This window comes from Panthera pardus, unplaced genomic scaffold, assembly GCF_024362965.1.
Source record: "Panthera pardus isolate Hobbes unplaced genomic scaffold, ASM2436296v1 HiC_scaffold_6, whole genome shotgun sequence".
In the NCBI taxonomy this organism is placed as follows: Eukaryota; Metazoa; Chordata; class Mammalia; order Carnivora; family Felidae; genus Panthera; species Panthera pardus.
Genome location: NW_026526991.1, coordinates 59990108 through 60003029, shown reverse-complemented (window position 1 = coordinate 60003029; position 12922 = coordinate 59990108). Strand labels below are relative to the sequence as shown.

Below are 12922 nucleotides of genomic sequence, written 5' to 3'. Positions count from 1 at the left end.
TACAAAATTGGCCTGTCAGTATTCACTTTCAGATGTTCACATGAAGTCTTCCTTATCTATTAATACCTTTCTTCACAGCTCTTTGTGCATTCCTACAAAGGGTTTAATCAGTAGCCAGAATGTGTAAATCTGTCATGGTATTATTTTTCAAAAATGTTTTAAAATTGATAGGAATGTAAGAGGAAAAAAGCAAAAGCAAAAAAAAAAAAAAAAAAAAAACCTTGAAATTGTGGTAAAAATACAGTGCACTGACACATTATTACCTATGGAAGAGTAATATACACTATTTTTATTCCTGGATCTCCAATGCCAGTAAAATAGTACAGAAATTTCAATTTTCAGAATGATATTTTCTATTGGATAAGAATGCCTTTTGGGACTTCCAGGTGTTAGGAAAAACTAGCACTTTCAATGAAAAGGAAACCCTGATCAAAGACAAGTGATGTTATTGAGCAGAAATGATCTTAATTAAAAGAATGAACGTTAAAGAAATTTAATGAAAGTAATTTTATTTAAAGATTATTTATTTATTTTGAGAGAGAGAGAGAGAGACAGTGTAAGTTGAGGAGGGGCAGAGAGAGGAAGAGAGAGAGAATCCCAAGCAGGCTTTGGGCTGGCAGCATGGGGCTTGACCCCAAACCATAATCTCATGACCTGAGCCAAAACCAAGAGTTAGACACTCCACCAACAGAGCAACCCAGGCGCCCTTAAGGAAAGTAATTTTAAAATAATATTTTATGATGTTTTTAAAAATTATATATCCAAAAAGATTGGGCTCCTTTACATGTCCTTTGTTATAAATTTACTCAGTACAGGGAATTTAGGTCCAGTAGGTAAATACACTCTGAAAAGTAGATAAAGTAGGCAACTACAGCTTGTAAAAGAAAGACACAACCTACATAATGCAGGTAGGAATTGGACATACAATGGAGAATCTCACCTGTTGGTGTGATTCAACAACAAACTCAACATCACTTAATTAATGAATTAAACAAGTGTTTATTTTAAGCCTACTGTGACTCTTCTGGGCATTAGATTGTGTTACATGGTTTTGAAGGCAACACTGCATCCTAACTTTCAGACACGCACAATGTGGTGAGGAGTTCACAGGAGATGTCAGCACAGATGTTTGGTGGGCTGGGAAGAATAAGTCTAAGATTCTTAGGGGACTGACTCCTACTAAGGGTATTAAACCTAGTGTTGTGAAGTTGGGAAGAAGGTGATTTGAGGTGTCATTGAAATCCGCTACCCACAAGGCTAGTTACATATACATATTTTATTTAAGGCAAGTTTCACAATCATTCTCAGAAAGATTACTGTTACTAAGGAGAGGCAGAGAAACTAAGCGACCATTGGCAGCCATTGGTAGCAGTGTTGAAGTGCAGCAAATTTCTACATGTGGTGATTGTATCTCAGCTGATTGAGAGAAGTGAATTGTTGGAGGGCAGAGAGTGTGATGGAATGCAGGAAGCAGATACACCATGGTGGCGAGAGGTCACCATGGTCATAAAGTGGAAAAACAAAGCTAAGATTTTCACAGGTACAATACATCCAGGTGATTCCACCTCATTTTTGTTGTTGTTATTGTTCCTATGTGATTCTCTCCGTGTTCATTGATTCATTACTATTTATTTTAGGTAAATCTTTTAAAAAAAGACACCATCTAATCCCAGAGGTTTTCAGCTCAGGGGTTAGAGAACATTTTCTCCACTGAGCAATCTTATTATGGCTTTTTTAAAATACTAAGCATGCTTCTAAACGCTTCATATATATTAACTCATTTAATACTCATGATGACTTTGTAAGATAGGCCTGTATACAGAGAAATAAACTGTATTTATACAAGTAACACAGAGAGACCACATGGCTTCATACCTAATAAGTGGCTTGGAATCAAACCTAGATATCGTCACTCTTCCTTACGGAAATAACTATGATAATATCATTTAAATTTTGTTTTAAAAAAAGAAATTAAAACTATTTTGAAACCATATGCAAATAAAGAAATTAAACTATTTACCCCATATTCTTGCAGAGCACTTATGTAACTCTTTAACTGAGGGAAATTCTTCAACAACAACAATAATGTTTTAAATAGAAGGAAAAATCATTTGTATAGGAACATGGGTCATAATAATTACACATAGGCTGAAAAATTATAAAATATTGCCAGGGATTCAGATGTGATCAAGCTCAGTTCTAAGCTCTTCCAGCTCAAATTATTTTCTGCCTCTTTCTTGCCTGTAACTCTAACACCTAAGGTTGCTGGTAGTGATGACTGTAATATATCTGACTTTGTGAGGTACTAGGAAGAATTGTAAAAGCTGAGCGTTAGCAAAAGTTGATCAGTGCTGAAGGACAAAACACACTCTATATTAAAAAAATACAGTATCTTTCCATTTTTTAGGATTCTCAGTGTAATTAAGGTTTAAGTCACAGAGAAAAAGAAACTGGTGTACAATTGGAACAAAAGCACAAAGTAGTTCTCACAGGAAAGAAACGTCACAGGCATGTCTCTGAAAGTTAAAAGGTAATATTTGGAGTGAGAAAAGCCTGGGGAAAAACCCTGCTCTAGCACTTCAAGTTTTGTGATATTGAACGTTTTCAAAACTGCCTAAACAAGCGTTTTCTCCTACAAAACAGAAGAAATTAACAGGTCATTGCTATTATCAATTCACCTAAAATTTCCCCTGCAAAGGAAATGACATACTATTTAAGCAAAATTCTGGCTTCACACTTGGACTTTTGTTAACCACTCTTCGAGTTTGTTCCTCGGGCTTTCTTCTGGAGGTTTGGAGAAGACAATAAATAAGCAACTGAGGAATGAGAAACCACACAGAAATAACAGAGTTTATCCTCCTGGGATTGTCAGATGACCCACAGCTTCAGGTGGTGATCTTTGTCTCTCTGCTCGTCACCTACATGCTCAGCATCACTGGCAACCTGACCATTATCACCCTTACCCTGCTGGATTCCCACCTCCAGACCCCCATGTATTTCTTCCTCAGAAACTTCTCCTTATTAGAGGTTTCATTCACAACTGTCAGCATACCCAAGTTCCTGGGCACCATGATGACTGGAGATAAAACCATTTCCTTTAATGACTGCATTGCTCAGCTATTTTTTTACATTCTCTTGGGAGTCACTGAATTTTACCTTCTGGCCGCCATGTCTTATGACCGTTACATTGCCATCTGCAAACCTCTGCATTACATGACCATCATGAATCACAGAGTCTGCATACTCCTTGTCTTCTCTTCGTGGCTAACGTCATTCTTAATCGTATTCCCCGCACTCATGTTGCTCCTAAACCTTAATTACTGTAGGTCTAATATTATTGACCATTTTACCTGTGATTATTTTCCCCTGCTGCAACTTTCCTGTTCAGACACAAAATTCTTAGAGGCGCTGGGGTTTTCCTGTGCTGTGTTCACTTTAATGTTCACTTTGGCCTTGATATTTCTGTCTTACACACATATCATCAGAACAATTTTAAGAATTCCTTCTACTAGTCAGAGGAAAAAGGCCTTTTCCACATGTTCATCCCATATGATTGTCATCTCCATCTCCTATGGCAGCTGCATTTTCATGTACATTAATCCATCAGCAAAAGACACAGTGTCTCTGAGCAAGGGAGTTGCTGTGCTAAACACCTCAGTGGCCCCCATGCTGAACCCATTTATTTACAGCCTAAGGAATCAGCAAGTCAGGCGAGCCTTCACGGACAGGGCAAGGAAGATAGTATTTTTCTCAAGCAAATGAAATGCTGTGGTGTCATAAATTAGACACACTTGCACAGCAATTTAAAATATACAAACATGAAATTCAAGGAACTTCTTCAAATCACAATGGGCTTCCTGTCATCCTTATACTTTTGTTCTCTGTTTTTAACAGCTCACAAGCACTATAATATATTTCCCATTCAATTGCAGTAATTTCATACGTCTTTCTAAAGGTTCCATTTTCTGAACACTTTGTTAGTTGCAACTTCTTGAGCAATAATTGTTTTATAAAATAAAGTTGTACTTTAAGTTTTGTTTAGGAAAACCATTATCACCAGGAATGGAGGGGACACTGTGTAAATACTGTTATGATATTTTACTTACTCTATACAGAAAACACAATTTTATTATTTCATTGATATTTGACAGAATTTCCCTTAAACATCTTGCCATTTCTCTAGGGAAAAAATTATTCAAATGCCATATGATTTATGGAACATGTGAATGCTTTCATTTAAAAACCAAGAAATACTGCTCACTTAACGGAGTATGTGCATGTAATTTACCTATTGGCTAAAAGAAGTGTAGATCTTTAATAATATAAATACATCTTCATATTTCCAAATCCTGTACTCAGTAGATATAGGTAGATATACAGGTAAACATACATATGCATATACATGTGTACACATATTGTGTGACAATAGTGAAGCAATATCTATTTTAGATATGTAAGATAAGTCACTTTCTCTAATTCCATGGAGGGTAAGCTCCATTTTCTGACTATGCTGAAATACATATGTATAGCTTCTTCTCTAGTTTTGGACAAGTTTCCAACAGGAAATGTATCTAAATTATTTAATGCCTAAACAAAATCATTTAGGTTTCATAGAAAATAAAAGCTTCATAAGAAGAAAATTTATCCATTTCATATAAAATAAAATATCACCTGATAATATTCTTCCACTCACTCTATGTAAGGCATTAAGTGCCTAAAGTATTTTGGAAAGATGTGTATGTGTGTGTGTGTGTGTGTACATTAAATAAGAATTGTGGAAACTTAAAATGTAATCTAAATTATATGAACTACTTTTTAGTAATAGAAAATATACTACAATCCTAATTAGTAGCCCAACATGCCTAATGATCACTATGTAATTTATTCAATTGAGGAATACATCACAGGAGTTGTTGAGAAACAAACAAAATATAGAAAAATGAAGGAGACTCAAAATGTAAGGGAAAACCTATGCATGGTTTCTCAATTTCATCTTCTCTGAAGTATAATTTGTATGCTAAATAAGGCAAATAGTTGGCAAACTGAGGGTTTCTATAACCTCTCAACATATTCTTCCCCATTGATAAGGCAGGTGTCAGATAAATCTGGCATATATAATGTACTTAGGGATGGAAATGAACCTGTCAGGCATATAGTATAAACAGCTAACAATAAATAACAGTGATTGTTATTGTTAATATTGGTCTTTATATCTAACCGCTATAGTTTGGAATCAGTACAAATTATATTTATTAAGTGGTGAGAATATTTAACACAAGATCTACCCTCTTATTTCTTAAAAAGCACAATATAGTATTAACTGTAAGCAAATGTACTACAGCAAACAATGTTCTTCAACAATATTCATCTTCAACATTCTCAGAACTTATTCCTCTAACAGAACTTAACTTTTTTCTTCTTAATGTGTATTTTTGAGTGAGTGTGTGTGTGTGAGAGAGAGAGAGAGAGAGAGAGCGAGCGCATGAGTGGGGGAGGGGCAGAGAGAGAGGGAGACAAAGAATCCAAAGCAGGCTTCAGGCTCTGAGCTGTCAGCACAGAGCCTGACACAGGGCTTGAACTCATGGCCAAAATTTCATGATGTGAGCCAAAGTCAGACACTTAACCAACTGAGCCACCCAGGAGCCCCACAGAATGGAACTCTATAGCAGCTACCATCAATTCCCCATTGGCCACTCCAACCTGTCCCAAGGCAGCCACCATCTATCCTCCATTTCTATGAGTTTGACCAATTTTAACACTTCATAAAAGTGGATTTATCCTTTTTTTGTTCTTCTGTCATGTGACTGACTTATTTCATCTAACCTAATGTTCTCCAAATCCATTAACACTGTCACATATTGTTAAAAAAAAGAGGAAAGAAAAGAGAAGGAAATGAACAAGCACAAAATGATCAGTTTGTCCTGCTGGGCCTTTATGATGATCCTGATCTTCTGATTGTGATTTTCATCTTTTTATTCATCACATACATATATGTGTCACTGGAAACCTGACTAATCATCACTCTAACCTGGTGATGTGTGTACATTAAATAAGAATTGTGGAAACTTAAAATGTAATCTAAATTATATGAACTACTTTTTAATGATTTTAATTTTTTTTAATGTTTATTTATTTTTGAGACAGAGAGAGACAGAGCATGAATGGGGGAGGGGCAGAGAGAGAGGGAGACACAGAATCGGAAGCAAGCTCCGAGCCATCATCCCAGAGCCTGACGCGGGGCTCGAACTCACGAACCGTGACATCGTGACCTGAGCTGAAGTCGGACGCTTAACCGACTGAGCCACCCAGAAGAATTTTTCTTTCTTTTCATGGAGGTGGCTGAACTTCCCATCCTAATTGCCATGTCCCTTGACCACTATGTTGCCATTTGCAAACCCCTTCATTACACAACCATCAAAAACAGGAATCTCTGCAACCTGTTTACGCTCTGTGCATGACTGGGCATGTTTCTGGTCATTTATGCTACCCCTTATACTTCTGCTCCAGCCGGATAACTGTGCTTCTAATATCACTGACCACTTTGCATGTGACTAGCTTTCCCTTGTACAACCATATTCTCAGATGCAAGGTTCCTAGAAGTAATTGGCCTTTGCTTTGTTTGGATTACTTCGCTATTCACTTTGGCGTTTGTGATTTTGTCCTACATGTACATCACATCTGTCAGTCAGACAAGAAAAAGTTTTTCTCCTCTTGTATTTCTCACATGATTGTTACCTCCATTTCCAAATATGCTAATTATTCTGCAGGAAAAAAGGCCATCACTGACAAAAGTAGTAGCTATTCTCAATAACTCCTTTGTCCCCATGTTGAAACACTTCACGTACCCCTTAAGGAACCAGAAAGTACACAAACCTTCAAAGATATGGTCCTTAAATTACTGTTTCACACAAATACATCAAAATTTTGATTAAGATGAATTAATATTATCATGAATATTTAATAAGAGAAAATGAAATTTTAACCTTCTAATCTCCACTATCTTGCTATATACAGCTATAGGAAATCTTGAGTTCATTAGCTAAACATTCCAAGTTCCCATGTAAATGATTTATGATTGTGAACATAAAACCAGTGGTTATGGAACACAAATCATTTTTCTTACTATTCTAAGTAATAAAAATATTCAACTAAAAATACCAATTCCAAAAGATATATGCAGCCCTGCAGTTTTTGGAGCATTATTCACAAAAACCAAGATATGGAAGCAACCCAAAGTGCACACTCATAGATGAATGGATAAAGAAGACATTATACACACACGCACACAGATACACACACACACACACACACACATATACAATGAAACATTATTCAACTATAAAAGAGGATGAGATATTGCTATTTAAAACAACATCGATGGACATAGAGATTATGCTACATAAAATATGCCAGACAGACAAAGACAAATACCACCTGATTTCACTTATATATAGAATCTAAAAAAAAAAATTTAACAAACAACCAAAGCTGAAACAAACTCATTATTACAGACAACTAATTGATTTTGCAAGATGGGAGGGGTTGGGGTGATGGGCAAAATAGGCAAGAGGAGTGGGAGGTATAGGCTTCTAGTTAGGGAATAAATAGGTCATGAGAATAAAAGGTACAGAATAAGGAATACAGTCAATGTTTTTATAAATGTGTGGTATTGTGACAGGTGGTAGCTACTCTTAAACGGTGAACACAGCACAGTGTATGCACTTGCTGAACTGCAGTATTATAACCTGAAACTCGTGTAACTTTGTGTGTCATCAATACTCAAGTAAAAACAAAGCAATAAATATAAATAAAATATCATTGATGAATGAGTAGAAGTGAACTGAAGTGCCAACGTTTTCCTCATTTCCAACAGGGTAAAGATCATATGTGACTGTGAATGACCCAAAGGAGAAGAAAAAGTAAGATTATTACAACAAATACACAAATAAAACTGCAGGTATTCTGGAGTGGAAAAAGTGAGGGTGGATGGTAAGAAGTGAGTCTGAAATGGCAGAAAGGGGTCAAATATTACTGTGCCTTAGCCCTGTTAAATTTAGACATATATATATTGAGGGTACTAAGAAACCTTTTTTTTCCCCTGAAAAATGAGAAGTATGAGACCACATGAAAGGACACAGAAGGCATCATGTAAAGTGAAATGACTCAGACCAAGAAAGAAAAATGCCATATGATTCTCCTCATAAGTGGCTGTTAAAAAAAAAAAAGTAAACAAACCAAAAGCATAATCATATCTGTAAATACAGAGAAAAAACTGATAGTTGCCAGAGGAGGGGGGGGATGGGTAGGAAAATGGGGGAAGGGGAGAGGGAGATACAGACTTTGTTATGGAATGAATAAATCATGGAAATAAAAGACACCAAAAGGATTACAGTCAATGATATTGTAATAGCAAGTAATGGGAGCTGGTAGCTATACTTGTGTGAACACAGTGTAATGTATAAACTTGTCAAACACTAAGCTGTACACCTGAAACTAATGTAACAGCGTGTGTGCACTATAATCAAATTAAAAAAAAACAATTAATAACTTGAAAAAGAGAGCATAAGTAAGTTTGTTGAGCACAGAACAGGCATTTTCAAGGCATAATGAGATCCACAGTTGGGTCACAAGGAGTACAGATGTAGTAAGCTGGTTGGGGCTGACAGGTGACAAGATGAAGGATTTCTGGGAAGATTTTTATATCTGGCAGAGGATTTCATCCAAATGTTTTTGGGAGAGGGTGGGCAATAACCTAACACTCAAGTCAGAATGTTTTTATGTTTTATGATTTTTTATAACAAATTTGGTAACCAGTGAGGACATTTTCATTTTAAAGTTAATAATAAAAATGCACAACAAAAATAAATGAAATAAGTTGTTTATGTATTCATTCTACTTTATACAAGTGGGAATGTATCAATTAATAAAGCTTTGGTGCCACCTTCAATGAAGAGTCCACTACCATGTGGCTCAGCTCTGTATTTAAAGAGTCCCAAAGGAACTGAGAATAAATTACCTCCTGAATGTACACTAAGTGCCATGGGCATATTAGGAAAAGTAAGTACAGCCAAAGGGAAACCAGGATGATTGTATATGCTAGCAGGTACACTTTTGCTTTTACCTCACTGTATCACTTAGCTTTCTGGAAAGACGCGTGTCATGGCATCACTACACATCTGAGTTTATCTGTCCTTGCACCTTTCCTTTCTTGACCGAGGTCTCTTGGGGGATTTATACAGTAACCAGGGAAGGTAAAATTGGTTTATCTTTGGATAGTAGTCAATCTTCCTCTTATCCAGGGAGCTTTGAAATGTTTTAACTTCCAGTCATAAGGCAGTATTCCCTGGAAATCACTTAAAGAACTCTTAGAACTTAAGAACTTAAGAACTTCATTAAGTTCAGGTCAGAACAATGTTTGTGGTTATATGGAAAGATAAAAGTGATAAAGAGAAATTCCTTCACTTAGAGCAGAGGCTATAGAAAGCTTGCATGCACTCAAGCCTGCCTTTTTCTCAGTATGAGAGGCTTTTACATAACAGAGGCATGGGAGAACTGATGACAAAGTATCCTGAAGTAGTTTATGAATGCATTCTCTCTCACATATTAAGTAAATAAGAAAATCTGGGGTTGTATTTATGACTGGAATCATTAGACATATCAAAACGTAAGTATGTTCTAGATTTGTCAATAAATGTGTTTATCTTTCTCCCATTCCAAAGGTTACTTTGTTGGAATAAAGCAGGGTGATTCCCAATTTATCATATCAGCATATTTACTAAAACAAATTTTATATTTTAGCATTCCAGTCATGTTTCAAAATACAGAAATAGTCTCTGCCTTTTGATCTGCCAATTTTGCCGGTATGTTACAACAAATATGTGTCTGTTCCTAAAGGAAGAGAATGCTGATTGTCAGGAATAAAGAAAAGAAAATAAAAAGACACAATACAAGCCTGACAGTTACTCCTACAGACTTACCCAGTTCACCCCATAGGGAAAAAAAAAAAAAATACAGCAAATATTATTGAGGACTTAGACCGTAGATAAAATCTGATTGATTTTTAAGAATAAAAAGAGAAAAAGACAGGTAAAAGTCATCTAGTCTACATTTTAGAAATTTGTGGTTTCTATAAAGTAAATTTTACAAAGAATTTTATTTATTCTACTTATTTAGTCTCCTAGAAAGAAGACAATGAAAGGTTTTGTTATCAAAAACACTTCCTTATCAGTTCCTGCTTGCCCTCAGACAAATTTGAGAGTTTTAAAAGATAAATAGTGGAAAAAGAAAAAACAGAAAACAGTTGTTAATTTAAATAAGGAACATAAAAATGACATAAGTGAAACAGTATGCTGTCAAAATAGATTATTGATATAGCTCTACCTATGTGAGTATTAACTAATATCTCTGGCTTTAGTTTTCTTTCTCATAAATAGAGAACTTTACTCTTATCTATCACTAAGGAAATTCTAATATTTCCTGATAGACAACACATTTATTTCCTCTGCTCATATTTAAAAGAATATATATTAAGAATAACATTGGGGCACCTGGGTGGCTCAGTCGGTTGGGCATCCGACTTCAGCTCTGGTCATGATCTCACTGTCCATGAGTTCGAGCCCCATGTCGGGCTCTGTGCTGACAGCTCGGAGCCTGGAGCCTGCTTCCGATTCTGTGTCTCCCTCTCTCTGGCCCTCCCCCACTCACACTCTGTCTCACTCTCTCTCTCAAAAATAAATAAACATTTAAAAAAAAAAGAATAACATTAATCATAGCTACTATTAAGCTCAGGAATTGTGATTTGGTCATCAGCTTCTACCCAATTTTATAAGACAATAAGGTTTGTAAATGGCATCAAAATTAAAACTCAAAATTGGACATTTTGGTCCTAAGAACACAGTCTTAGAAACTGGAAAACAATGTCTCAATATCTAAATTAGAAACAGAGTAAGTATTGTTGCAGAAACATATTTCCTTTGACTCAGGAGACATATCTAGTAAAGTGTTGCTAAAGCTGATGTCAGAGACATTGCTGCCTGTGCCCTCCTCTAGAATTTTTATGGTTTCAGGTCTCCCATTTAGGTCTTTAATCCATTTGGAGTTTGTGTATGGTCTAAGAAAGGGGTGTATTTTCATTCTTTTGCATGTCCTGACCAGTTTTCCCAATACCATTTGTTGAAGAGACATTCTTTTTCCCATTAGATATTCTTTCCTGCTTTGTCAAGCCAAGAAACACACTCTTAACCATAGAGAACAAGATTATGGTTACCAGAGAGGAGGTTTGCAGAGGGATGGGTAAAATAGGTGATGGGGTTTAAGGAGTTCATTTGTCAGGATGAGCATTGGGTGATGTATGGAACTCTGGAATCACTATATTGTACACCTGAAATGAATATAACAGTGTATGTTAACTATACTGGAATTAAAATAAAATGAAAATGAATAGCTAAATATTAAAAGATGTAGTGCACTATTAGAAATTTGGTTACAAATTTGCTCACAGGTATAGATGTGGTATACAGTCACTCATGAGGGAACTTTTAACATAGATCTGTGAATACATTTTTCCTTTTCAACAGGATGTGCAAAATGCTTCTGCTGTAATGGGACTGAGTGGATATTGCAAAAATGCAAACAGGAAAAAAGTTCCATTGGCTTCATTTCTTGGGGCTAATAATACAAACATTTAAATCTTCAACTCCTTTACTATGCACATTTTCTTTCTGTTTTGTTTTGCAACAGATTTTGCTTAAAGAAAATAAAAAATCAGCATGAGAAACCATACAGTGATTACAGAATTTGTTCTCTTAGGCATCTCAGATGACCCAAAGCTTCAGATTATAATTTTTATCTTTCTGTTTATGGCTTATGTATTAAGTGTCACCGGAAACCTAACCATCATCATCCTCACCTTAACAGACTTTCATCTCAAGACTCCTATGTATTACTTCCTGATGAATTTCTCCTTCTTAGAAATTATATTCACCAGTGTGTCTATCCCCAGGTTTTTGGGGACAATCATTACTAAAGTCAAGACCATTTCCTATAACGATTGTTTAGCTCAGCTATTTTTCTTCATCTTCATGGGTGTGTCTGAGTTTTTTCTTCTCACTGCCATGTCTTTTGATCGCTATGTTGCCATCTGCAGGCCTCTTCACTACACCACCATCATGAACAAGAAAATCTGCACCCTACTGGTCTTTGGGTCATGGCTGGGGGGATTCCTTACCATTTTCCCACCACTCATGCTCATCCTCCAGCTAGATTTCTGTGCTGCCAATGTAATTGATCATTTCTCCTGTGACTATTTCCCCATTTTACAACTCTCGTGCTCAGATACATGGCTTTTAGAGATGATTGGCTTTTACTTTGCTTTTGTTACTCTGCTCTTCACATTGGCATTAGTGATTCTTTCCTACATGTGCATTCTTAGCACCATTCTGCGAATCCCGTCTGCTACTCAGAGGAAAAAGGCTTTCTCCACATGTTCCTCTCACCTGATTGTCATTTCCATCTCTTATGGGAGCTGTATATTCATGTATGTCAAGCCTTCAGCAAAAGAAAGAGCATCACTGACCAAAGGGGTAGCTATTCTTAACACCTCAATTGCTCCTATGTTGAACCCTTTTATTTATACCCTGAGGAACCAGCAAGTAAAACAAGCTTTCCAAAACTTGCTTCATAAAGTAGTGTTTTCTAGAAACAAATGAAAGTATGTATTAACAAGAAAGGATGTTATTGGGAAGATCCACTAAAGGAAAAACAAAATTTTGACTTCTACAATATGCTTCCATATCCATCTCACAGATACTTGCAAGGCTGTGCTCATTTGCTTAAGCTTTCTTGTACACTGAAAGTAACTATGTTGTGTCTTTCTTTCAAAGTGTGTATACGTTCCATTTCCTCATTGATTTACAATTCTGAA

General features: G+C 36.0%; 3 protein-coding genes and 1 pseudogene across 5 annotated transcripts in view; all 4 read left to right on the top strand.

Annotated features, from left to right (window-relative positions):
* The window catches only part of LOC109270281 (olfactory receptor 6C1-like), a 155611-nt gene that overhangs the window by 106680 nt on the left and 36009 nt on the right, over positions 1 to 12922 (top strand). Inside the window, exon 2 of one of the 3 annotated variants that reach the window (XM_019454675.2) lies at positions 7874 to 7989. The exons of the other annotated variants lie outside the window; for them this stretch is intronic. Coding sequence (XP_019310220.2) covers positions 7987 to 7989 — 3 coding nt within the window. The 5' untranslated portion in view covers positions 7874 to 7986. The remainder of the gene's footprint in view (positions 1 to 7873; positions 7990 to 12922) is intronic. 3 annotated transcript variants of the gene reach the window in all.
* Positions 2571 to 4166, top strand: LOC109270286 (olfactory receptor 6C1-like). The gene has a single exon (XM_019454682.2). It carries the CDS (start codon positions 2824 to 2826, stop codon positions 3760 to 3762), a length of 939 nt encoding a protein of 312 aa, XP_019310227.2. The 5' UTR covers positions 2571 to 2823; the 3' UTR covers positions 3763 to 4166.
* LOC109270229 (olfactory receptor 6C3-like) lies at positions 6321 to 6928 on the top strand (annotated as a pseudogene).
* LOC109270285 (olfactory receptor 6C3-like) lies at positions 11321 to 12707 on the top strand. The gene has a single exon (XM_019454680.2). It carries the CDS (start codon positions 11769 to 11771, stop codon positions 12705 to 12707), a length of 939 nt encoding a protein of 312 aa, XP_019310225.2. The 5' UTR covers positions 11321 to 11768.